The sequence below is a fragment of the Hydra viridissima genome, unplaced genomic scaffold (assembly GCF_058129835.1).
Source record: "Hydra viridissima isolate aposymbiotic clone 2 unplaced genomic scaffold, HvirCarnegie_v1 scaffold_1, whole genome shotgun sequence".
Lineage (NCBI taxonomy): Eukaryota > Metazoa > Cnidaria > Hydrozoa > Anthoathecata > Hydridae > Hydra > Hydra viridissima.
This window is the reverse complement of record NW_028324300.1, coordinates 12,506,219-12,533,522: the sequence shown is the minus strand read 5'-3', so window position 1 is coordinate 12,533,522 and position 27,304 is coordinate 12,506,219. Positions and strand designations below refer to the sequence as shown.

At 27.4% G+C, this 27,304-nt stretch overlaps 2 protein-coding genes across 8 annotated transcripts; both read right to left on the bottom strand.

The window, feature by feature from the left end:
* Positions 1-274: 274 nt before the first annotated feature.
* On the bottom strand, positions 275-14,664 carry LOC145187820 (N-alpha-acetyltransferase 35, NatC auxiliary subunit-like). Of its 7 annotated transcripts, none has more exons than XM_090083877.1 (31): positions 14,496-14,664; positions 13,307-13,354; positions 13,111-13,175; positions 12,741-12,791; positions 12,339-12,401; positions 12,215-12,248; positions 11,704-11,815; positions 11,536-11,610; positions 10,159-10,251; positions 9,812-9,886; positions 9,381-9,447; positions 9,223-9,266; positions 8,787-8,822; positions 8,529-8,612; positions 8,334-8,439; positions 8,155-8,246; positions 7,831-7,914; positions 7,610-7,669; positions 7,110-7,216; positions 5,518-5,581; positions 5,196-5,294; positions 4,999-5,052; positions 4,777-4,901; positions 3,959-4,041; positions 2,774-2,812; positions 2,399-2,493; positions 1,861-1,926; positions 1,452-1,562; positions 1,242-1,325; positions 915-995; positions 275-452 (listed from the first exon to the last, which is right to left on the bottom strand). In XM_090083877.1, exons 4-31 carry the CDS (start codon positions 12,751-12,753, stop codon positions 393-395), a joined length of 2,106 nt encoding a protein of 701 aa, XP_089940003.1. In that variant the 5' UTR covers positions 12,754-12,791; positions 13,111-13,175; positions 13,307-13,354; positions 14,496-14,664; the 3' UTR covers positions 275-392. The 7 variants fall into 7 exon arrangements, with proteins under 7 accessions (XP_089940003.1, XP_089939979.1, XP_089939996.1 ...); XM_090083853.1 differs by lacking the exon at positions 14,496-14,664 and adding an exon at positions 13,591-13,964; XM_090083870.1 differs by lacking the exon at positions 13,307-13,354 and having other exon boundaries at positions 14,496-14,662.
* On the bottom strand, positions 13,537-14,723 carry LOC145187845 (uncharacterized). Its single transcript, XM_090083902.1, has 2 exons — positions 14,691-14,723; positions 13,537-13,958 (listed from the first exon to the last, which is right to left on the bottom strand). Exons 1-2 carry the CDS (start codon positions 14,706-14,708, stop codon positions 13,704-13,706), a joined length of 273 nt encoding a protein of 90 aa, XP_089940028.1. The 5' UTR covers positions 14,709-14,723; the 3' UTR covers positions 13,537-13,703.
* Between the last annotated feature and the right edge of the window lie 12,581 nt (positions 14,724-27,304).

The window sequence follows — 27,304 nt, the reverse complement described above, 5'->3', positions numbered from 1 at the left end:
TTACATAAGGCCCACTAGCACATAAGCACCAATAGGACAACTAGCATAGCATTTAGCAACGAGAAACTAATTGTGCAAAAATTTAAAGATAAAAATATCATCCATCACACAATATTATCTTAAATTCTTAGCTTTTGTCATAACAAATAATTGTAGTTAAAAAAAAAAAAGAAACTTTTTGTTAGAGAAACTTGAAATAAATAAATAGATCTTAATCTGAGTACTTAAAAAAAATAAGTAAAACAAAACACTAAGGAATGCAAACTAAAAGAACTTAACAACTATATAAAACTAATCATTTCAATTTTTACATTTTAAAGAGCATTTGAATAACTCTGATGACAAACTGATGTTACAATAAATCTGGTTAAACAGGTTGAATCAGGTTGAGGTTATACAAGTCGAATCAAAGGATAACTCTGGTGACATTTGAAGTCCCATATAGGTGATTTCTGTCAATCAAAAACAAATTGAGAAAAAAATCAAAATATCTGTAAAACTAAATGCCTATATTTGTATTCATCTCTTAATAAATTTTAACAATACATTTAATTTTATTAGATGTCATTTCTGCATAAAACATTTTTAAAACAAACATTTAACTTAAAATTAAAACAGACATTTTATTTAATTCCAAAAGCATATAAGAGCAGCAAAAACACTAACAGCTAGATGGGAGAAATGCAAAAAAAACTTTTGCATGAAATTAGTTTCTTCAGCCAGTTAATCTTAATTTTTATTTCTTAAAACTAGCTTTTAGTATTTTATGTTCATCTTATTAATGCTAGTTTGATGATCTAGGTGAAATTCTGATTTTGCCATAAAAATGATCATTTTTTAATTGATCTGTTTGTGCGACATTAATATATCTATAAAAAAAAAAAAAAAAAAAGAAAATATTTTAGAACACTTACATTTGATGCTTGCTTATGAGCAGAAGAAATGAGTTTCATAACAACAAAATTAGTTTTTGCAACTTTCATCAAGCGTTCACCCTGATAAAAGTTATATCTCAGAAAAACAGTCTGATAGGGAAAACCTTCAATACTTCAATTAATTTCCTAGAATTTCTCACCCAACTTTTTTATAAAACTTTTAATGCAAGAGACTAAAGAATTAGCATACAATTAAATTAAGCAACTTTTATAAAGTGCTTTGCATTTAAATTTTTTAATTGTGGGATGGCCACTGATAGAAAAAAGATATCAATTTCTGATAATAGAAGATCAAAAAACTTTTACCTCCACATCTATTTGTTCTATATACTGAAGTATATCCATTGCCCTTTGATAGTGCATCATTGATTGTGTGTATAATTTGGAGCTCTGAGGTACTCAAGATTAAAAAAAAAAGAAGAGAAACAATATTCATAAATAGAAATTAATAACAATAAACTCCATCAAAACATCAAAAATAAAATTAAAGGACTAAAAGGAAAAAATCAAACCCACAGAACAATATTCGTCTTCTGGTGAAGACGTTACTTCTTTGTAGTCTTTGTACTGTACAGATTGATGAGTATCAATAGCTTGAAATGTTAGGAAACGACGCTCAAACCGAATCTTAAAATTATAACCTTTTTTTGATTAATGCTATTTAGTACTTACTTCTTTTTTTGATTTTTAAAAATTCTATACATTTCAAAAAACAATTAAAAATATATACTTAAATATTGCATATATATATGTATATGGTAATAGTTAGATAATATTAGTAACTATTCACTTTAAGTTTTGATTCAAAAATTTAAAAATAAAATACTCAGTAAATAAGTTGACTAGGTGAATAAATAGATATTACTTTTTTGAACTTTCTAAAGTCTTGACTTATAAGTAAAGCAATAACAAAAAAAAATCTAACTTTTTCATTGTCAAAGAACACTTCTGGATGTTTTATTTTCCCATCTTTATCAAAACCTTCATATGCCTGAAATCATAACAGTACAAAAATTATGACCACAAGATATACAATACATACGTAACATGTAGAAGTATGCAGACACACATGCAGACTTGTGCAGACTCGTGCAGACTCTCAAACACATGCATACAGACACATATAGGCCCATAAACATAATATAATTATAACATTGATATAATGTTTTTACAGTTAAATGTTTTTATAAAAAAAATCAAGTTTTCTTTTTGATGTTTTTAAAAGGTATTAATTATTAAAAAAATTTAAAGAGTCAAAAAAGAAATGGCTATTGTTATTCTTTCAATTCTTAGATCTTTGGTTTTTAATAATACAATCAATAATATAATCTGAAATAAATAATCTACTTCAAAATAGCTTTTCCTCTATTTATTCATTATAAAAAATGAAAACTTGTTTTTTATTAAAAAAAAATATAAAGCTCTATTTGATTTTAAATATTAAAGTTTATGGTTGGAACCACCTTTATATTTCCTAAACATAACTCCTTCATTCCATTAAAGATAAGTCGTAGACTTTTGCGCTCTTTTATTTGGTCAGAACATGAAGATAAGATTTCTATTAAAAAAAAAAAGAAAGCTAAAAACATTAACTATATTAAAAAACTCAACATAACAACAACAAAAATAGTTTTACCATCAAAATAAACACAGAAACATTTTCTATTTCTAAAAAAAAAAATGTAAAGGAAAAATTCCTTTTATTTTTTGAATATTCTTTACAAACTTGTTTGTATAGAGCATTCTTCACACATCACACAATTGTTGAAAAATTATTGTGTAAAAAAACAGTGGTTAATTAGATAATTTTAACTTTTTTAAATTGATATTTTACTGACCTTTCTTGCGTTTCTTTTCCTTCTTTCCACATTTCTTATCTAAAAAGTACAAAAAAAACTTTTCATTATAAAATTATGCATCTTTTTTTAATTATGTTTAATTTATGTTCACTTTTGCTAACTTATGTTAAGCAGAAAGACTTACTTTTATGAGCATTTAGTAATTCTAAGATTTAAATATGTGCACTTTTGCTAGAGTTATTTTAAATCATGTTAACTTATACTAAAATATATGTTTGTTTATACTTTGATGGATTGCAAGAATTTTACTTTAACTAACATTAAAGTTTTTCTTTTATAAAAAAAACTGTTTTTCAATGAAAAGTGATTAATATTTTAGACATGAATTGTAAGTAAAATTATTAAAATGCATAATTAATATTTATAAAGAACATTCTGCAATTATTTTTAACAAAAAAAATCTAGAAGAAAAAAAAAAAAAGAAGACATAAATTTTAAAAAGTAAAAAAAAACAACATCTTTTTAGAGTTCAAAAATTGAAAAAATCCATTGAAAAGGAATGTAGAAGAACAATCATAATATCTACAGATGAAAAGCATTTTAAAGATAAAGAATGTTGGTGGGTAAGAGTAAAACAGAAAATAGAAGAAAAATCAAAACTCAAAACTCAGTGCACAAATAGAATAAAAGAAGACAAAACAGTTTTTTGTTTAAATCAACATCAAATAAATAATTCTGAAATGAAAAGAGAAAAAAATGCAATGAAAAATGTATGGAGAAGAAAAAAATCCTTTTACAGAACAGAAAAACATTTTGAACATTTAAAGTATATTTGATATTTTAACCATTAAAAATAAATGCTTTTTTATACTTTTAGAATGAAGAATATACACAATTAATTGTCAAGCATTATTAAGCCAAATAAAATAGGTTTGTTTGCTTAGCAATCTTTGAAGGTTTTTTGTTTTTTGCTAATGTCAATATGTTTGAAAAAAGAACACAAAAAAAAATCTTAGCATTTTTCTTAAAAATACTTTTTAATTAACCATCTTAAACATTTTACAGATATCAACATTTTGACTAAAGTTATCCTAAGCAATATGCACAACTAAAAGAATTAACAAATAATAATAATAAAAAATACATTTAAAATTAACACAAAACCTAAAAAAATATGTTAAATTTAATTATTTTAAATAAAAAAAAAAAAAAAAAAAATGTAACCTATATATTGTTCTTGTACATTAAGAAGCATTTCTGCTCGATGCAAACAGTTGTTTGCCCAACCAAATAGGTAGTCTAAATACCTTAACATTACAAAAATAATTAAAAGTAAATAAAAAGAATAAACAAATATTTTGAAGAACAAAAATAAAATGTAAGTATAAATTTTTAGCCATAGCTTCTTTAAGGATAAATTTTATTTCTAAAAAATAATTCAAGTAAAAGATTTAAGCAATTAACTTTTTTAAAAGATGAGTAAGTTTTTTAACTATTAAAATTAATTCATTAACTATTAATAAAAAGTAAAATTAATTTATTAACTATTAATAAAAAGTAAAACTTTATCTTTTATATCAAGCAACATTAAAATTATTATTACAACTTTTTAACAAACAATATTTAAACAATTAAATATTAATAATTATGTCTATATATTTAATTGTTAACTACAAGTATCCTTACATAAAAGCAAACAGAAAAGTAGTGAAAAAACATTTTAAAAACTCATTAAGTTTTGTTGCTAACACTACAAATCAAATGTTTGTATTTATCGAGGAACGTCGTCATTAGTAACATTTAAGCATAACATTTATACATATTGTAATTATGAGTTGATAATTTATGATGTATTAATTAAATAGTCAGTAATATAAGTTAATACACTGATAAATATTAAATAATTTTAAAAAAAGTTACAGAGCACCTGAAACACAAGAAATACTAAAAAGTTACAGGACACCTGAAACACAAACAAACAAAACGTTTTGAGGGCAATTATATTTTTTATTTGAAAAAAACAACAGATTTTTTTTTTTTACCAGTAAACATAGTGAAATTCATGTGTATTGAACAGTTCTAACTCAAAACCAAGAAAAGTGTGTTGTATCATAACAGTAAGAGAGTGATATAAGACCCATGATTCAAAACACGCTAAATGTTGCCTCTAAAAATATTTATGCAATACTTTATGATTTATGGATTAAAAATCTTTGCATATTTTTTAGTAGGGTTTTAAAACAAACTAAGCTTGAGAACTTTACCTTGACATCAATTGCTTGTAAAATGATATGCAGCGCTTGGTCAGCTTGATCAGCCTATATATTTTGAGAAGATTTTTAATACACAACAATAATTTATTACTGTATATAAAAAAATGTGTATAAGCTAGTGATAAAAAAAAAAAAAAATAGAGGTTTTATGCAAAATTGTTTCTTGTGAATACATGTAAACAATTTACTTCAACTTGCAAGGCCCCAAATTCTCCCAATAATGCACCTAGCTTTTCACGTTGACGAGCTCGATTATGGCCATATGCTTCAATCAGCCCTAACATAGGCTATTTAAAACAAAAAATCTCAGAATTGAAATTCAGATTTGAAAATACTAAATACAAGTTCAGCAAAACTTTCATAAGAAGAATGATCAATAAAGAGATATATAAAAAAAGGATTACAATGTAATAAAAACAAAATTAACAACAAGAATAAGTTAAAAAAAGATAGAAGAGAAAAAGAAATACCTTAAATAGTATAAAAATACCTTAAATAATATAAAAATACCTTGACAGCTCTTGCAAAAAAATTCCCTACAATAGTTTTTGCTTCAACTGAAGATAGTGGTGTGCTAAAATTGGGAATGAAAGTTAAAAATAATTTTTTTTTTTTAGAAAATCTAATTTTTATAATAGTATTTAAAATATCCAAAAAAGTTTTTCAAAAATGAATAAAAAATGAAAATAATGATAAAAAAAAAAAAAAGTAAAAATAGTGAGAAAAATAGATTTTAAAAATTAACATTGGGCATTAATCCTAAAAACATTTACAGGATTTTGTAAATACAGACCTGCATTTTACAGGGCTGTAAATACCAACCTGAAAAAATTCAATCCTATAAAATCTAAATATTCTATGTAATTATGGGATACAGACCTATTTTCTGTATTTTGTGAGGATGACAATGTAGCAACTTGCAGCTACAAACTTGTACAATGAAACATAAAAATTAAACATGAAGTTTTCTGAATTAATTTCCCAATAAAAGTAAAAACTAGAAGTACAACTGAAATGATTGATTACAAAGGGTCTTCTTAAACTTTTTATTTATGCATACTTTCTATATCTCAAAATTCAGGGGGTGTATAATTAGAAATGGTTAATTGCAGCAGCATTGGCTAATCCTGACACTGGGATCCTTAAATGCCATCACATCTAATTATACTTTTTTCAATGACTGACTTTGTAAATACTGAAATATAGATCAACTGAGATCTTTAAAATTTTTCTGAAAAAAATCGCTATAATTATAGGTTTTTAATTTGTTAGAGGTTTCTCTATTGTATTTACAGAACATCCACTTTTTTGGATGTTCTATAAATACGATAGAGAAACCTGTAAATAAAGGTCTATAAAATGTTTAAACTATTGATACCAGTTTTTAAAAATTAATCTGATTTTACAAGATTTTTCGAACAACAAAATTCAATTTAAGTTTTTAAATAGTTGTTTTTTTTTCAGCCAAATAATGTTGAATAAAATAACATTATTTGGACATTACCAGTAGAAAAAAATCAGTTTTCCTAATTCATAATAAAAATTGAGTCATGACAAATCTTGAAATGGTACTAGGTTCAAGATAGTTATCTAATATATGATGCATATATGACATGCCTTATACAGTTGGTAATTGATCATGTATTTGACCTCTTTTATAATATATTTTCATTTAACTTCATATTTAATGTAATATTTAAAATATGCTTTTAAATAAAATCAAGAGGCAATTTTTTGAATTTCAAATCATTTGAAAGTAAGTTTACAATTTTATGCAGTTTTTAAGTGAATTTTGTACAAGCAAATATTTTTTTTAAATTAATGGAGGTTCTTAAATTTAGTACAATCTGCTGAGAAAGGGAATTTTTAAAAAAATTCACATGTAAAGTTCAACAAAGATCTTACTCTTAAATAAGTATAATTTTATTATCTAGATTTATATTTCATGTATACACTTTTTAGCTAGCAAAAAACTTTCTGAAGAGATATTTGCAATTATGAAAGAAAGTTGTTTTGTGGAAAATATACAAATATCTTGGGCTTCTCTGTTGTTTAATGGAATTCATTTTAACATTGGATAGTTAACCAAAATAGTTACTTACAGATCAGCAACAGCTGGCGTGCCATTAAACAATTTTACTGCTTCTTTTAGCATTTCAATTATTGGAAATTTCCCAAATATTTTATTTCCTGGATGACAGACCACTAACTAAATTTTAAAAATAGAAAAAGAAAATCAATAATTAAGTCACTTTAAGAAATAACTATGTTTGTATGAACCAGTGTTTTTTAAAAGGGCGGATTTGCACAAAACACTGTCAAATTTGCCCTTTTAAAAAACTGATTCATATAAATGTTCAAAAAATTTTAAATGATCTTTTGTTTAGATATATTTGTGTACCCTTTATAATGTAATAAATACAAAAGTATAAGATAAATATAAATTATAAAGAATAAAAATACTAATGAAATATAACAAACAAATTCCTATCATTGCTTGATGTACTTTCACTGTTTATTGTCTACATCTCTAATGTTACTCATTAACAATTTTCAAAACATGCTGCTGCCAATACAGTTAAAAAGAAAAAAAACTATTAACCTGTAGTATTGACCTGGAAAGAACGCAAGGTATTTGCTTACTGAAATCACATAAAAATTCCTAAAAACAAAAAATATTTTAAAATATATATATTCTGGTTACTTTTCACAATGCTGATATAAAAAAGAATTATAATCTTGTGTAAAGACTTAAGAAAAAAAATTAATAAGACAGCAAACTAACCAAATTTTTTAAAATTTTTATAACAATGAAAAACTTACTAAAATAACGTGGAAGTTAGAGCATTCTGTTACTGAGCAAATATTCAATAGCCGAGTAATCAAATCATCTATGTATTTCATGATCTATGAATAGACATTTTCCATAATTTATTGCATATAATTGGAACATAAATTTTTTTATAATAAATGTGTAAAAATATGTATATTTATTTTAAATTTGTTAAACATTAGTGGTTGTTAAAATACTAACTCCAGTTTTTATTTACTTGATAGTTTGTATTCTGTTTCATTACTTGAACAAACTATTAAAAGCAAAAAGAACACTTTTTTTTTTGGGTTGAAACTATCTTTAAAGTTTCTCACTTTCTCTTGTGTAAATATTTGAGTTTGTCTTGGGAATGATGGAGGAAGTAGTCGTTGATTTACTAGAGGATCAAATCCAATCATGTAGTATTCTAAAATTGTGTTAAAATATAAACCTTAACCATCTTCAAAATTTATATCATAGCATAATTTGAAACATGGAAACACCATTTACCCACCTTTTGTATTGTCTGGTTTTAAACCCAAGTTTTGTGTAGATGACACTTCTTTTAGGGCTTCTTTGGCAGTTGACAAATATTCCTTACACCTCTTCATTTCAGAACACTAAAAAATATAAGAGGAAAAATTTGTTGCAGCATATTGCATATAACACTATTATTATAAATAATGTATTTATAAGTTTATAAAGTTACATCTTGTTTTTCAAACCCCAACAGAGCACAATATAAGGCACGCCAAAACTTGAGCCGTATCTTGATTGCTTTGCAAACTTCAATCTAAATTAAAGACAAATTTTTTTAAAAAAAGAGAATCTGCCTAAAATTATTGAAACTCATTAAAAACTTTTCTTATATCCTAAAGGATGAAAAACGTTTATTTATATTCTAAATTTTATCTTATAAAAAATCATAACAGGTCAAACTAACACAAAAAAAAATTAAATCTTTTACTTCGTTCTTCATTTGTTCTTCATTACTCTGGTATATCTATAATAAAAAATTTTTTTGGGAAAAAACCACAACAAACAAACCATAACAACTTTGTAATATTTATTTATAAGCTATCTATTTCTTTATATTTTTTTGGTTTTTTTAATTTATTTGTGATGCTTGTAAAGGATTGCAATAAGATTCTGACACACTACATTCACTTAGTTCATTTCTTATAAAAAAAAAAAAAAAATGCTTGAAAAAAATAACTGGTTTCAAGTGATTATTTCTGAATTAAAAGTACAGTGCCTTATCTGCTAGGTCTCACAAGCATTAATACTTGTGCTATCTAAAGGCAATTGTTTTATATTTTTTCAAAACTTTTTTTTGTTATAGGATTAATTTAAATCAAAAGACTTATATTTCAAATAGCATTTAGAAAATCACATGTAATTACTTTGAGCCTTTTTGTAATTTCCTCATCAGCTTCTCGAAGCATACCTAAAAAAACCCATTCAAATTTAGTAAACCAAACATTCAAGAAGAATGACATTTAAAAAGTTAGTTTGACAATAAATTTGTTTGTATTATAAATTTTCTGTGTTTAGAACTCACCAGAAATTCGTAACTCAGTAACATTACAAGCTAGTTTAAAGCCATATGTTAATGGTTGGAAATCTTCCTAAACAAAAGTTTAATATATAACTAATATATATGTGTATATATAACTAATATATATGTGTGTGTGTGTGTGTATATATATATATATATATATATATATATATATATATATATATATATATATATATATATATATATATATATATATATATATATTCTATATACACTAAAGATATAAAGTAGCTATAAACTAAATATAGGATCTGTACAAAACAAACATTTTATTTTCAAATACATTTTAAAATATTTGAATCAATAACTAATGAATCAATAATGTAAGAAGGTTTGAAAAAACTTTAACATTTTAAATTCAGAAATCAAATTTGATTAAACAGCCAGTAAAAAAATTGTAAAATACAAGTTACCTCCTCATAGACTTTTGCTCTTGTGCAAATATTTCTAACAACATCCACCATCTTTAAAGTAGATATACAGAATGCCTGAATATAAAACAGATGTGTAAATTCTTTGTTTAGCAATCTTGGACAGCAATTAAGTCTGAACTGATCACCTTCACAAAAAGCATGTTTTAGGAGTGGAATTAAGTCAAGAGAGGGGTTTAAATCACATATGTGAACAGTTGGTTTAAATCACATATGTGAACTTTTATTACAAAAAAAAAAAAAAAAAAAAAAAAAATTATATTTAGTGCATGATGATTTTCCTAAATAATTAAACTAACTGATATTGTTCACACTTATTTTCATCTTACCTTTAGAACTACATCTTCAATAACTGAAGGATTGTGGCAATATAGACAAGTAAACACAGTTTGAACCAATGAATGACCGTCTAGCCAAGTACACTAAAAATTTAAGATACTTTATTAAAATAATCATTGCTGTTTCTTTTTATCAGCAATTCATTCATAAAATTTTTTGTACCCTAATTCACTATATTTAGGCAAACTATTTATCATCAACTTTGGAAAGAGTCTCATACATCTATTTGTGATGAGTAACACATAAATCTAGTGTATACCATTGGGGGTTATATCATGGAGCAAATAATAATCTACCAAAGTATATGAACCACTCTCTCCTATCATTATTGAAGGGTAAATCTTGTTAAGAATTCAAGCTAGCTGCTCTGTTTTACCAACTACAACAAATTGCAAAATAATAGCTGGGAAATATTTGATGCATTATTTGATTATAGTTTAAGCCTACTAGACAAATTGCTCTTAAAAATTGTCAAATGGGAATATAAAAACAGAAAAAAAGTAAATAAATAGTAAAGAGCTAAATTTTTGTTAAAGTAACATTGGAAATGGGTGACCTTTAAGAAACCATAAAACAACATTTATTTATACCTAAAAATAGTTTACAAGGAGTTTTATACTTTCAACTAATGCTGAAAGTTACCATTAAGTGATAAGTGTGCGGGTTTTCATGTAGGATACAATGAGCACCTATATAAATCACCCTAGGCAACAACAGGCATATCACCACTTGAAGGCTATACAGAATGGAACATTTTAAACAAAGCTTAAAAGCTTTTTATCATTTAAAAAAAAAAACATTTTAAATAAAAAAATTTGAACAATTTACCTCAGGTGACACCAACAATCACAATAAAAATTATTATAACTTTTTGCATGAACAAATCACCAAATATTTGCCACTCAGTTATATTATTAAAATATCCCTAAAGGGTCTTATCATGGATCTGCTACATCAATATATAGACAATAAAAAAAAAAACTAAACAACAACTTTTTTTATATTTGATTGCATTTTGGTAACATAAATTTTGTCCATAGAGTAGAATCTGAATATAACAATCCCTCACAACATAAAACATCTCAATTTTTTCTTAACTTTTATATAAAAAATTTTTCAATATAACAACCACTTAATATCACAAGCCATTTCTAATTTCTTTTCAGGATTTATTATATCAATAATCTAATGTATTCTATAATTGAAATGAAACATTCTTAATGAGAAAATCCAGAAAAATTGGCATGCATAGATGTTTAAATACACTCTGTATTAAAAGCATTTATATAAACTATATATTTATATACATTCTGTATTGAAAACATTTATATAAATTAAATATTTATAAAATTTGATTTATCTCTTACAAAACAGGCAGTCAGCTCATTTATAACACCTAGTACTTCTGATTCTGCTAAATCTTTAACTTTTAATTTTCCTATCTAAAGATAAATTTAAAAAATATAAAAAAATTCAATGATTTTTCAAAATTTGCAAAATACACAATTCAGGTATAAAAACAAAATCAATGTTACCGCAATTGCTGGCTGAAGTTGGTACACTTTCCTTGTACGATTACAGACCATCCCTGCATCCATTTTTGGGTCCATTATCTCAATGGCTGACATAGCTTCAAACAATCCAAAACTTAAATAAAAGTAGAAAAAAAAAATTGAATAAGTAGAAGAAAATGTCTACAAAAAAGTTATTTAAACATCAAAAAAATATTTAGAAAAAGAAACTGAAAGGATTGTTCTCCTGGTGAATTGTAAATCTTAAGCAAAAAATAAAAAACATTATCCACTATTACTTTTAAAACCTATAGATTCTGTCAAAATAAAACTATTCACCAATAAAACTCCTTGTAAAAGATTTAAAAAGTTCCTTATAAAGTTTTAACATGTTTGATTAACATTGACCTTCTAAAAACTAATGTCTATACAGAATAAGATACATATATATGAATCTGTTGAATGAAAGTTTTACTTATGTCACAATAGGCAGCATTTTATTTTTTATTAGCATTTCTGAAAAAAGCAAACTTACAGGTTATCATGAACTAGTTCTCCTAACTTCAACTCTAATAGAAAACAAACAAAAGTAAAAGAATTTAATTTTTTTTTTTAGAGCAATTTTTTTTATAGAACAAATATTAATTGAATAAACCCACCTCTGCAAGATTTTTGAAACTCATCTCTGACATTTACCCAGTTAAATGTAACATGTGGAAACTCTGGAGTTTAAAACAAACAATTTAATAAAAGCTAAGACTTATTTTTTAAATTAAAAAAAAAAAGAAAATTAAATTCACTTAAAAAATAAACTAAATATTTTTTGCATTTGAAAAACAGATTTTTATACAAAATTTTAACACCAAGAAAAAGAAAAAGAAGGATAAATTATCACATGCTAATGTCCTAAATAAAATGTTCCAAATGAAACTTCCCTAACATCACTAATAACTAGTAATAAATAAATTTGGAATTATCAAATGATATTAAGTATTGTTAATTTGTTACTTTTTATAATAAATCCCAATCTTACATTAACTTAAAATTCACATACAACTTACCTGTAATACTCATTTCAACTCTTGATTTCTTTCAATTGGAAGTTTTTATGACTGTTAAATAAAAAACTGTAAATTATAAACATATCTCATGTAATTGTTGTACTGTCACACACACAAAAATGACATGAAAACAATAAATTTGGAAAAATACAGCTTCAATGACAGATGAATTTTAAGCTAACAACTACAAACACTATATATCACTTAAACCCAAAAGGCTATGTGTGCATATTTAGGTAAAAATGAGTTATGTGCATAACTGTTATTCTGAGGTTAGAGGTTTTTTTGAAATAAATCAAATATACTATAATTTATATATTTAGATTTAAAATCTATAAAACTTTGTAAAAAAATTTGCAATTTAACATACCTTTAGCAATGGTTTCAAACTTTGAAATTATTGCACAATAGTACCATTTGATTACATCTGTTAATCTATTTTTCAAAACAAATTTAAATGTAGATCTAAACTTGTTTAACTAAATACTTTTTCTGTTTTAAATAAAAGGTTCTATTTTAAAAACCTTTTTGTAAATTCTATTTATTTTAAAAGATTGCATACTTACAAAATTAAATAGAACAACATAGAGTTAGAATACTTCAGTTAACAAAGTCTTTAAAGTAAAAATAAAAGCAAGTTATTTCTTTTCTATTGTTTGCTCAATTTTTAAAACAAATTTTTAACAAAATTTATCTTTAACAACTTATTTTATAGTATCAGTGACACAATTTTACTTATTCAAAATTAATTAGTAAAACTGTCTAACCCAAATATGGAAAATTTTATCACATAAAATATTATGCAGCATGTATTTATTACATTAAAAAAAAAAAACAGATATATTCATACATGTTTTCATGTGTTAAATTTTCTGTTTTTTCTGTTACAACTATGCATATAAAAATGAATATGTCATGTGAGAGTCAAAAATAGAGAATAATAAGCATCTACTACAAGGCTAATCACTCGTTATCTATAGTTCTTTTTTTTCGAGCTTCAAGGTATTTTAAATGAAGTTTTTTAAGCTCTTCCTCAGATTTTGGAAAAACTGTTTTATTTTCATCGCGAGGAAAATACGATGCTTTAGCTCTGTGGACAAAGCCATTAAAGAAGTCAGGATCATTAAAAATATAATACAATGAAATTGGACCAAAAATATATAAGGTGATTCTTGCAAGTTCAATCTTAAGACCCATCAAAATCAATTCTTGTAAAATCTAAATTAAAAAAACTCTTAGATTAGCAAACTGATCTACATTTTAAAAGTAAGGATATGTTTAGACACATAGAGTCTATACTTTATATAAACATGTTTTTTTTAAAAAAAGCTGACACTCATTTACATTATTATAATTATACTTATTTTAAGAATTTTCATTTGTTATTAAAAAATTATCAAATTTTTTATAAAAGTTTTGTTCATCATTTTTACAAATTTAAGTAAAGTATCCTATTTGTATTTATAAAAACACTAGGAAGAAAGTCAGCATTTAAAATTACAGGAAAAATGGTTCTGATAAGTTTTACTTTATCTAGGTATTAATATTTAACAAGTAATACCCTGGATATACATTATCTTTTAAACTGAATCACAAAAAACCTCCTTGTTTCCATTTTTATATTTAAAACTATACCCGTCAGTTTTTTATCTTAAAATTTAAAAGTTTGAATAGGTCATACAGAAAGAGCATAAAGTTTGATAAAGCTGAATCAGTAATTAATATTAATACGTGACTGAATAAATAAAAACTAACTTAAGATATGCAATTTCTTAAACCGCTCTTCATTCATAAAATGCTCCTTTCAACTCTCCCTCGTTGCCATAAAATTATTGACCTTTCGTTTGTTTATCTTATTTATAATTGTAAGTAAAGTTTCTTGTTTACCCTAAAACGTATACATACGAGAAACCCTTATTGACATTTCTATTAAAGATTATTTATACTTACATAATAGATAATAAGCATTGTTTTACCGTTTGATAAAATTTACAGAACGTTTTTGTAAGCGGATATAAATCTTCTAAGGATTTGTGTTAGTTTACAATTATTTTAAAATGCGGTAGTAGACATTGATGTTTTAGACTTAATCTTATACAGAAGTAGGAGTTTGTACAACAAAATTAAAAAAAAAGAATTCCTGGTTTATTAAGTGGCAACCGTGACGTCGTAATGTAAGACGTAGAATTAAATTTACAATTTGAACAAGGTCTAATTAATAATTAAGTTGAAATCTAAGACAAAATTTAATGGGGAATCGATTTTGAATGAATTTATTGCATTTGTTTAAATGATCAATTAACAATAAACAGACAGAAAGCAGAAATTTTTCGTTTTTCTAAAATTAGTGTAATCAGATATTCCTACTTGATGTTTCATACTGTTAAAATCGCTCTTATTCTCTTAATAACAGCCTCTGCACTTAATTTACTTTTTAGAAGAGGTGATAATAATGATAGTGAAAGGCGCGGATCTTTCTTTACACTGGGACAAAAAAACAGGTCGTAAAGAGCGAGGATAACTTGTTCCGAAAATAATCTTAAACAAAGATCCTTAAATTTTCATTAAAGCGCATTGTAAAAAATGCAGATTGGTTGTAAGGAAGATAAAGAGTGACAGTAAAAGCATCGATTAATCATCATGCAATCGGAATTTCTGAAGTGTAGAAGGTTCATGTTTTCTTAAAAATGCTATAAACCGCAAAAACTTGAATTATTTCAAATTTTTATTCATGAAGATCTGCTTTACATCACTATTATATTTATGTATGCTTGCCACTCATTGCGTTAGGATATTTCAAAATTATGAAGTAGTTTTGAAGATTATTTTTAAAATGTGCAAAGTCTACCAAGGGTGCGAAGGTTGAAAAACATTAAAAAACTTACAAAAACGGTACGATGGGTATGGTAGGTACGATAGGTATGATAGGTATGGTAGGTACGATAGGTATGGTAGGTACGATAGGTATGGTAGGTACGATAGGTACGATAGGTACGATAGGTATGGCTTATTGCAAAGTTAACTTATAAGTTATATTCGTTATATTTTCTTAGTTTATGAATTAACAATAGTTCTAAGACTAGTATGGCTAAAAACAAAGTGTCTGTTTAAGTGTATTTCACAAAGTTTTTTTTTTTAAAAAAAAAAGGTAAAAAATCAAAAATTAATTAAACACAGCTAACAAAAATCCCATTGAAATCTAAGTCGGGGGGACTCTGTACAGTTACCTAGTTTTTTATCTTTTATTTGATTCCTTGGTGTGAAACCAAACATCATTCCATTCATAATATTTATCTTCTTGTATTTCAGACCACTTCTATGATTTTCTAGTTTTCACCATATATTTTAGTTATTTTTTGAAACCAGATATAGTTTGATAGCTTAATTCAACTCTATAGAAGGGAACAGCATATCTAAAAATTCTAGAAAATATTATTTGTCAAGAGACGCCAAAGTTACCCAAGGTTGTACAAAGTAACACAAGTAACAAAAGCCGCGCTTGATAAGGAGATATACAGACATGAAAATATTTACAGTGACTCAGATGGCTCTGAAACAACCGGAATTTTAGAGTTTATTAATCTCATAGAATAATAAAACATGAAATTCTTTAATACGGTTAACTTGCTTACATATCCTTCTAATATGTAATGTTTACCCATGAGTCTAACTGACCAGTTTAAATTCAGAAAGAGAAGTTGATGATGGACTCCTAATTTCTGATTAAAATTTTACTGCTCAATATCGTGTGTAAATGGCTCATCTAAAGTAATTAAACAGTGTTCAGAGAATCTATGAGCTACATTCGGTAAATTAAATAGAAAAAACATCCGTAGAAAATCAAACCAATCTTTTGATTTCTGACATTAAGGCAGTACTTAAAAAACTTTACTTGACAACTTTAGCGTAAAGTTCAGGTTAACATTTTAGTAATTTCAAATAAATAAAAACCTTGCATCAAAAGCTATCTTTGATGATTATCCTTTGTGGAAGGCCTAATAAACATTTTTAAGAAGGAGTTGAAAAGTTTCTCCGACAACGTGGATTTTTCTCCGACATCGTGGATTTTTTTTTCTTTTTGTTGTCGTTGGATTTTATTTGAAAGCGATGTGTAAATATACAAGGCCAAACATTTTTAAAAAAAAAAGCTAAACATGTTCATGGGAGAACTAAACATCTTGTGCCTTGAAGTAAATTAAGCCCGTTAACATTTAATAAAAAGATTTTAGTTTTTTAAAAACTAAAACTCTAGTATTAAGTAATTTTTTTTGTTTTTTTGACTGTTTTTTTTTTGACATTATTTTTTGTTTTTTGATATTATTTTTTGTTTTTTGACATTATTTTTTGTTTTTTGACATTGTTTTTTGTTTTTTGACATTATTTTTTGTTTTTTGACATTATTTTTTGTTTTTTGACATTATTTTTTGTTTTTTGACATTATTTTTTGTTTTTTGACATTATTTTTTGTTTTTTGACATTATTTTTTGTTTTTTGACATTTCATTGAACATTTAGAACTTTACATTATTTTTGATCTGAAATATTTAGATTGTAATGAGAGATATTTGTCGATTCTATAAAAGTTAAATTGCCTTTTAGTAGCTGTAGGCTGAAGAAAAGCCACGCTTGTAGATGAATTCTATGTTAACATTTTTTTGTGAAGCGAACAGTCAAAATTTTTAAATAACTAGAATATCTTCAAAATAATCTTTTGAAAAACACGGACACGAATCACTTTCTCAATTAATTACTTAGTAATAAATTACTTAGTGATTGATTATCTAGTAATATCTGATTATCTCCTAATAATAGAATTATTATCTACTAATAATAGAATTATTATCTAGTAATTGATTATCTAGTAAAATTATTAAGGATCGAATTACACTATTAAATAAACTTACAAGCTGAGGAATCATTTAAAACTTCTATAAAAACTTTTTTTACTATATTTTTTTAAAAATTTTAACATTATTTTTTATATTAGAAATCTTGTTTTTTTTTAAATAGCTTTTATTTAACTATTTGCAAATATTACTAAAAATTATTATGTAAGAAAGTTATACAATATTTCATTGATATTTCCCAATAAGTTTTTGTTTTTCTTTTCCGCAATTTTTTGCCAAAGTTCATCGTACAAATAGTTAAATTTTTACTTTAGTCTACATAAGTATAAAAAAGCTGCATGGTACAAAATAAATCCATCAACTTCTCTAACCAATATGCTATATAATGCATGAGAATGTCAGTTTATTCAAATGCAAATGGGTCAACTTCAATTTTATTTGTCTATTTCTCTTAAAAGCACTTGCTGGTCACGTGACTGGTAAATGATTTTAAGCCAGAAGTCAGAAAGAGGATAAAAAGGTTACAACAAAAAAATAAAAAATAAAAATAAAAAGGAAAAAATAAAAAATAAAAAATAAAAAGGATTTTTTACTAAAGAGGAATCTTGTGATATACTGGGTAAATCATTAAAATCAACTCATTCAACTGGTTCAACAGGTTCAACAGGTTCATGAACCAGAAAATGGACTATCCTGACGGACTGTCATTGTGTTTAAGTAAAAGAACCCTCACACATTATTTCATCAAAACTGAATCATGTTTATCATATCATTTTTAATCACATTTAATCATAACATTTTGCTGCCGCCAGATTATTCAATCTTAAAGAGAGATTAATTTATCGCTATCCTCATGAAATTCACTTTAATAAATTCAGTAGTTTATTACATAATGATATACTTAGGGGAAAACCTCAATGAATGGGACAGTTTTTGCAAAATGCTTTTTAAACGTAGATAAAGCTGTTTAACATATATATTTAAATATGTTTGATAACCACCGACTCTTGCTCAATGATATAGTAAAACAAAAAAATTGGATTTGCATTTGGCTATTGGAAAAAAGAGAGTTTTATTGGAGCATGACATTTGTCCCATTCATTAAGTATTTCTCATTGAATGGGACAAACATAAAAGAATTAAAAATAGACGTATTTAATTCAATCATTTTTCAAATTAGTTTATTAATTGTAAATGTAGTTAAATACATAGATACATACATAAAGACCACACAAAAAATATTTTTAACTTTAAACATTTTAACTCTAATTAAATTTCAATCAAAACAGTACTTTCTCATTTTAGAATATTATATTTAGTTATTTTAATTTAAGTAAAATATTGCAGTATAAAAGTGTGTAAATAATACCCATTACCCATGGGGATAAAAGTAAGGGACTGCAGCATCCCTCTGCTGAGCTGTAAATAATACTGTGTTAAATTCATTCAGTAGGTAGTATTTTGTCCCATTCAATATGCGCATCACTTTATCCAAAAATGATTAGTCACACCAAAAACACCATTAATTAAGCTTGAATGTTTTACTCACTGTAGTACTAGAGACTGTTATCTATTTAAGCATGGAATTTTATTTTCCATAACTTCAAAAATTGCTGCAAAATTAGAAAAAGAAAAACGTTTCTAAAAATTACTTTTTACATTCGAAAACACAATAACATCCATTGTCATTACGGTCATAGATAGGGCTACCATATGAAATTTTGGAAAAATCAGGATATCATGTCTTTTTTAACCTGTCAAATCAGGACAAATATAAAAAGTCTAAATCAGGACAAAAGCTCGTCACACTAAAAGTGAAAATGACAAAAAATACAACATTAAAAACCAGCTTTATTTTACATTTTTGTAATGACTACAAGAATTATTTCTTTTCTTTGCTTTTAAACCAGTCATATTTTTCACTTGAGTGTACTTTTTTAATCTCCGCATCTAACTTTTTCACCACTTTCATAAACTTTCTTCAGAAAAGGAAATTCATTCTTCAGAGTTTCATTAAAATGGCACTTTCTTTTCGACATTTTGAATTTAATAAGGGATTTTTTTTTACTTTAAGTTAAAGTAAAAGTTTAACACTAAAAAACCCTCTGTCACGAAGTAGAAACTTCGTAAAATTGGAAAGTACCAAACCAGCAAAAACAAAAGTAAAGTACTGCCTTATCATGTCTGCTACCACTGCCATTTCTACCAGCACTGCCTAAAATTGCAAGAAAATAGTAAAAATTGAATGGAGAAGTTGGAGTTGCCAAGTCAACATTTTTCTCTTTGCTTTATTTTTTAGTTTTTGTCAAAATGATATTTTTTTCTTTTTTGTTATGGTTTTTTAAAATCAGGACATTTCGGCACCTGATCAGGACAGTCAGGACCGACCATTCAAATCAGGACAGTCCTGATGAAATTCAGGACTATGGTAGCCCTAGTCATAGAGCAATAGGATGGATGAGTCGGTCAGTTGAGTTCTTGTTTCTATCACTCTTTGTTACAGGAATTTGAATATCCTTACATCGATGCTTCTATAAGAATCTGAGTTTGTCCCATTCAATAATCGTCCCATTCATTAAGGTTCTCCCCTACGCATCATTCAATAATTGCAATTGAAGTCAAGCTCAAACTGTTTATATTTGGCAAAAGAAAAACACAGAATAAACAAATAAAATAGGGCAAAACATGTGTTTCATCAACAGCACATCTCATAATTTGGTGTCCATTAAGACAAAAAGAAATTAACATTACGCAATATAAAACGCTGTTTTCAATTTCAATTGTTGAACTACGATAACAGTCAGTTTCGTCTGATCTAGAAACTTTTAAAAAAATATCTGTTATAAGACAACCGCTGATTATGCGTTGTGTCTATTATCTCACTATTAACAGTAGGAAATCATTGAGAGAAGCCTTTGTTTATGTCTTAAAATATATATTCTTCATGGAAAAACTCTAATTTTGCAGCTAAAGCCAAATTAAAAATTGTTACAAAATTTGCGAAATTGCATGACAAATATAGAGCACAGAAATCGTGACAAATATAGAGCACAGAAATTGTGACAAATATAGAGCACAGAAATCGTGACAAATATAGAGCACAGAAATCAAATGAAATTTAAACAGAAAATGAAAAAATATTTAAAGAAAATTTGTTCGATATCGCCCATATACATCAGCAAATGTTCAAATAACATCTTCAAGTAGCAATTCTAAAAGTTTTGATACTTATCCTTCTACAATTAGCTAGGTACATTGTGCAAACCCATACTTTTGACCAGTGGAATCATAAAACAGAAAATAAGTGTTTCAACAGATCTGGGAATGGAATTAGATAAAAAACAAACAAGTGATCGTTGTTGGCATTAACTGTTACTGCCCTGGGAGTAAATATTGAAAAGATTGTTTTAAGTAGAAATGTGTTACAGAGGTCGAGGAGAGTGAGGCCCAGGTGCTTTAATATTTTGAGGCCTCTTGCATATCACGCATTTACAACCGTCCACCTATAAGGCTTCCTGGAAAGGAGAGGAGTGAGATTGATTAGCGAATAAAACAGAAGATGTTATGGTCCTCATTTTCTTGACAGCTTCATCTTTTAACATCCTCTACCTCCGCTTTCTTGCACCACTTTCAAATATTCTCTTAATGAATCAATCAAATGAAACATAAAACAAAAACTATAAATAAAAAGGTAATATTTTTTTTATTATATAAAAAAAAATAATGCCAAACTATACTAACTGATCTCATTTGACAATTATGTTCTATCAAGCTCAATCCTTTTACACGCATTAAGCTCAGTAACGACAAAAATAAAAAATTACGACAAAAATAAGAAATTACGACAAAAATAAGAAATTACGACAAAAATAAGAAATTACGACAAAAATAAGAAATTACGACAAAAATAAGAAATTACGACAAAAATAAGAAATTACGACAAAAATAAGAAATTCGACAAAAATAAGAAATTACGACAAAAATAAGAAATTACTACGAAAAAAAGTAATACAGGAAAAGAAAGAAGCTTCTAATTAATAAATAAAATTGTAAACTGGTATCAAAATAACAACTTCTTATTAGAATACGTTTAAAGGTAATAATTAATAACGATAATTAAACATAAATTAATATCAAATTTATGAATATTAATCATGATAATAATAAATGATAAATATGTGCGAATTTTCTCCAGTTGTTAAAACAACGGATACTCGTGTATGCATTGTGAGGGCGGCGTTTTTTATATAAATTAGATTAAATTATTTTAACGTTTGTTTGTAGTGTGATAATATAAGGAATTAGGTATTTAAGGAGGTATGGGTCCAGGGTTATGTGGAAGGGTATATGGAGATTGGGAACAAGGTTGTCTGGGGATTACTTGGTGAGGAAAGGGCTAGGTTTGGGGATAGTTTGGTTAGGAATGGGCAAGGTTTAAGGTGAAGGTTGCGTTTTGCGTCCTCAGTATATTCTGTTACATAATAAAACTCAATAAACGTTCTATTAGTGTGTAATGGTTAGCACTCTTATATTCATAACGTTTATAAAATACAAATAATATTCTCTTACTCGTTGTGTTCGATACTGTGTTTTGATCAATTACTCCTCTTTTTGGTTCTTCTTTTTGGTTTCTCTTCTTTATTTGAAACTTCTGGTTATTCTTCTTTAATCAATACTTCTTCTAATTTCTATTTAATTCTTTACTTCTTCTGGTTATCAAAAATCTCTTCTTTTCTCTTTTCTTCTTTTTCTCTTTTTACTCACTTATAAAACTGCTTGTTTATCCCAATATTTTTCAATCACAAAAATTCTCTCTCTTTAAAATTCTTCTCAAAAACTTTCTCAAAAACTCTTATTTACTTTTCTTTAAAATTCTGTTTTCCTTCTCCTTTTACAACTCTTCTTCTAACCGTAATATATAGGGAAAAGCCGATTCTGGCGCATTTTCATTTTTGGGTAGGTATTGTAAGACTTTTTCATAATGAGATGAGATTATGAAAAAAGGTTGTGTATGTGTTATTCCATAGTTACTTGATATTATTCCATAATTATTTGATATTATTCTTTGTAGTTGTTTTGGTTGTTCTTCAAGTATGGAAAAAGGTGTTTATATTTTTCTCTCTGCGCATCTCTAATTCTTTGATTATGTTCTTTTTGTCGTTCATCCTCTTGTATTTTTTGGAAGAGGCATCTAGTTTGTGTATCTAATTGTTTGATATGGGTATCTCTAACCATAGAATTAAATTCTTGATCAGTATACTTTTTTCTAAATTCTTCAAAATGTGGGCTTTTTCTAAAGTGATCATAATTTTTGTAGACGTATGTAACGTTTCTGTTTGTTTCTTTGTCGAAAGTTTTAATGGAGAATGTCATTTTTTATAACAAGAAAAAATTTATTTATATCATTTTTAAAAAGTTTTTTTCACTGTATATTTTACAAAATTAAATTTAAAAAAGGGATGCTTGAGAATGGAGAGTTTGGTCCGAGAAGCAATCCAGCACCGATAGATTCATATCATCTACCGCTTTTGACATAAACTCCGTCTTTGAATGATCCTCCTTTAGGCCAGGGTGTTAAAAATAATCCGTTTCCTCTGTTTGTTCCCATTTTCATTCCATTTCCATTCTTTTTCAAATAAACGATACCTCTTCCTGCAATTTTATCAACCATAGCAGAACCTGCAGAAGATCCTACACCTGCTAACAATCCGGTGGCTAGAGCTAGAACTACTCTTGTTGCAAGTGTACTACCCAACATACCTAATAAAGGTAGAAGAGCTCCAATAAATCCTCCTTTCACATTTGCGTTATGTTCCAATTGGGTTTTGCTCATTTTAATGGTGACTCCAACTCCTCGATGGAGAGCGTCTAAAAGTTTTCGGTGTTAATTTTGTGTTACAAGTAAAACGTCGTTTCCGTTAAAATCATCTTTTGAAATACGGATGCTTACAGGTTTACCTGCTATCATTGATTTTTTTATTTTTTCAATCTGTCCCTGAGACACATTTAATTTAATACTAACATGTTTGCTCAATTTTAAATGTGGGAAAAAATATTTATTTCACTTCTCGAATGTGATAACGGATAGTAATGTCCTCTCCACGAAAATCAACTAAATTTCCATTTTGGTCAACAACGCGAGTGATCATTGTGGAAATTTCTGGAAGTTTGACAGGGAGGTAAACCAAATGGGTAGGTCTTTCGATGATTTTAAACCCAGGACCAACGGCTGGATAAAAAGAGTAGATGCAATTTAATTGTGAGCCGTTGATGTAAGCCGATCCGATGACGTTGTTGAGGATTCTGATCGTGTTGATGCTTGAAATTCTGACAACATCGTCAGACTCATATTCGGAATTAGAGTCCAATTGTCTTTTTGTGAATCCTAAAAGTGAAGCGATGCTGTTATTCACGTTCAAATCCATCAAATAATTCAATCCAAGTGTGATGGTTGATTTTAAAGTGTTTAAATTGGATCCGATTTTTATGTTATCAGGAGAGTAGCTGATTTTATTTGTTGTGACAAAGCTAGGGCTTTGAGTTGCATAATTTTTTATTGTGTTTGAGACTGTCTTTTGTAAATAATTGTTAATGTCGATGATGTCATAGCTCCCGTCTGGAATGACGACGTTTTCCCAATTGGTTCCGTTGTTCATGCTATACCGGAAAGAATTGTTTTTGCTGGTGATGTTTGGAAAGCTGTTGTACGTCTCAAGTCCTAGAAAAGCCATTTCGTAAGTTTTTCCTTTTTCAAAAACAATTTTGTCTAAAAATTCTGTTATGATTACGTTGGAATTTCCATCCACGTCGATGATTATGCCTGACATTTTTTTATTATGTAACATTTTTTTAAATCCTTCGGATCTAGGCTTGCAGATTTAAATGGCTTCTTTTGGAAAATAAAAAGTGTCAAATCCGCTTCGATATTTTCCATTGTCCTTTTTTGAAGACAAATCAATCACCGCAAATCCGTGAGGTTCAGACCAACAATGTCTGCAAAACTTTTCAAACTCTTTTTTTTCCATATCGCTAGAAACGTGGTCTTGATAAATGTGGTTAATGTTTTTTAAGTCTTGAGGAAAGAGACAGATAAAATTGGTGTTTTCTCTGATCGTTTGTCTTGGGAGCATGAAATAATTTTGAGCGAGGTAAAAGCAGTCGACGTTAGAGTGCCTTCCTCGGATGTAATATTTTTCGCACTTGTTTTGTTTGGTTAGTTGCAAATCGTCAAAGATCATTAAATTGTTTTTGGATGAATCAAGATCTTCAGGATTAGGTACATCGTCAGCCGTTTCAAAAAATTCACACTCCATGTCCTCGGTTTCGGGAAAATTTTTTGAAAGATCGTTGATAACGCATTCAGGGTCTAGTTTCAATTTTTCAATTTCGGTTTGTACCTTGAACAAGTCGAGAACTATTTTTTTTTGCAATTTTTTTTCAAACGAACTTTTTAGTATTTTGTACTCGGGTTGGAAAAGAGATTTTCCAAAAACTTGCAAATGGTTATAATCCAACCATCCAGGTCTAAGCAATAAATTGAGAAGCAACGTTGTTTTTCCACATCCGGATTTTCCAACGATGATTCCTCGAATGCTTCTCGGTAAAAGCTTGTTGTTGTTTCTTTTGATTTTTCCAATATTCCATGACAAATCAGACACTTCCATTTTTAGTTTAAAAATATTTTTTTAAAATAAAAAAATGTACTGTGTTAAATGCAAAAGGAAAACAGAAACGAACCATTTGAGAAACGAAATCACAAAAAACAACCGACACATGGTCAAAGGGACTTGCAACGTTTGCTTCTTCGCATACAGCAAAAGGAGGAGACTTGGTGGAATCGATCAACAATTTTTCAAAAAAAATAAAGCTTCCATGGGCAAAATTTCCAGGAGAAATGCACATTCCAGGAATAAATTTTGCAGGACCTGGCACAAACTTGGACAAAAGGCTCACATCCACTGATATGTATCAAGAGTGGAGCAAACCGGTAGACCGAGTGGACAATGCAGCATACCATCACGATTTAGCTTATAAATATTTAAACGACGTTCAAAGCAGAAATTTGGCAGATCAAATGATGCTTGAAGAAATGAACTCCATTCCAAACCTCACTCAAAAAGAGATTAACGAAAGAAAACTTATCGCACCCATCATCAAAGCTTAAGCCAAATTCGGATTAGGTGTATCTGTTAAAAATTCGAAGAATTTCCTGGATCCGCAAACGGATTTAAAAAAAAACCACCGGAGAACCTAAAATGGACGGATCAACTTGCAAACGAGCTTCATAAAACAGTTATTCATCATTTTAAAAGAAGAAAAGTGTTTGTGAACGACATGGATGAAATATGGGCTGCAGATTTGGTTGACATGCAATCGTTTTCAAAATTCAACAACGGGGTAAAATATTTGCTCACGGTGATCGACGTGTTTTCAAAGTATGGATGGATCGTTCCGTTGAAAAGCAAAACAGGTCTTGAAGTGGCTGAAGCGTTTAAAAAAATCTTTGAAGGATAAAGAAAGTGTGTCAAATTGTGGGTAGACAAAGGAAAAGAGTTTTACAACAAGCATGTGAAAGCGCTGGGAGTGCAATTATACTCCACTGAAAACGAGGAAAAAAGTTGTGTCGTCGAGCGATGGAACAGAACGATGAAAGAGAGAATGTTTAAATATTTTTCAACCAACAACACCAATAAATACATTGATGTTTTGGATGAAATGGTAAAAAATTACAATAACACCAAACACTCTTCCATCAAAATGACTCCAGTTGAAGCCAGCGATAAAAAAAATAAATATAGGGTATGGATGAACCTGAATGGAAAGACTCAAACAGAAAGAGAAGAACCAAAATTTTCAATGAGTGACAAAGTGAGGATCGTAAAAAAGAAGTCTCATTTTGAAAAGGGGTATACACCGAGATGGACTGAGGTTTTTAACGTGTCAAAAGTTCAGTATACGAATCCACCTACGTATAAAATCGCTGACGCTAACGGTGAAGAAATACAAGGTACTTTTTACGAACAGGAGATGCAAAAGACAACTCAAAACATATTCAGAATTGAAAAAATAATTCGTCAAACAAAAAGCAAATCACTGGTCAAATGGAAAGGATATCCAGACTCTTTCAACTCATGGGTAGATCATAAAGAATTGATTTCTATGAAAAAATGAGTTAAATAATTTTCTTTTCTATATAAAAGAAATGAATTTTATTACGATTGAAAATTTTGATGAGAGCAAATTATCGGTTGGAGAAATTTACGCAGCAACAAAACCAGTCGTATATCAAAAATTACCAGTAAAATATTCTTATTCAAATGGAGATGGTTCTCTTTTATTACGAACACCTACGTTATTTTCGTATGGTGTGTGTGAAAATAAAGATCCGGTAACACAAAAATTGACTGGATATTCCATGTCATTCGTTTGCTTTGATGCTAAAAAGGGTAAAACTGAAGAAGAAGAAAAGTTTATTAGCACAATGGAAAAGATTACTTTGTTTATTAGAGGTGAAGTGGATAAATTGTCATCCGAACTTAAAAAGGGAGGAAGAAAAAAGCAAATTAATTCAGACGAATTGAGTATTTTAAAATATAAAGATGATCATCCTGAAGCAGCGCCAGTGTTTTATGCAAAGACGTTTACTAAAAATAATGAGAAAGACGAAGTGCTCATTACTTCTGTATTTCATAGAAAGAAAACAGATCTTGATATAAAA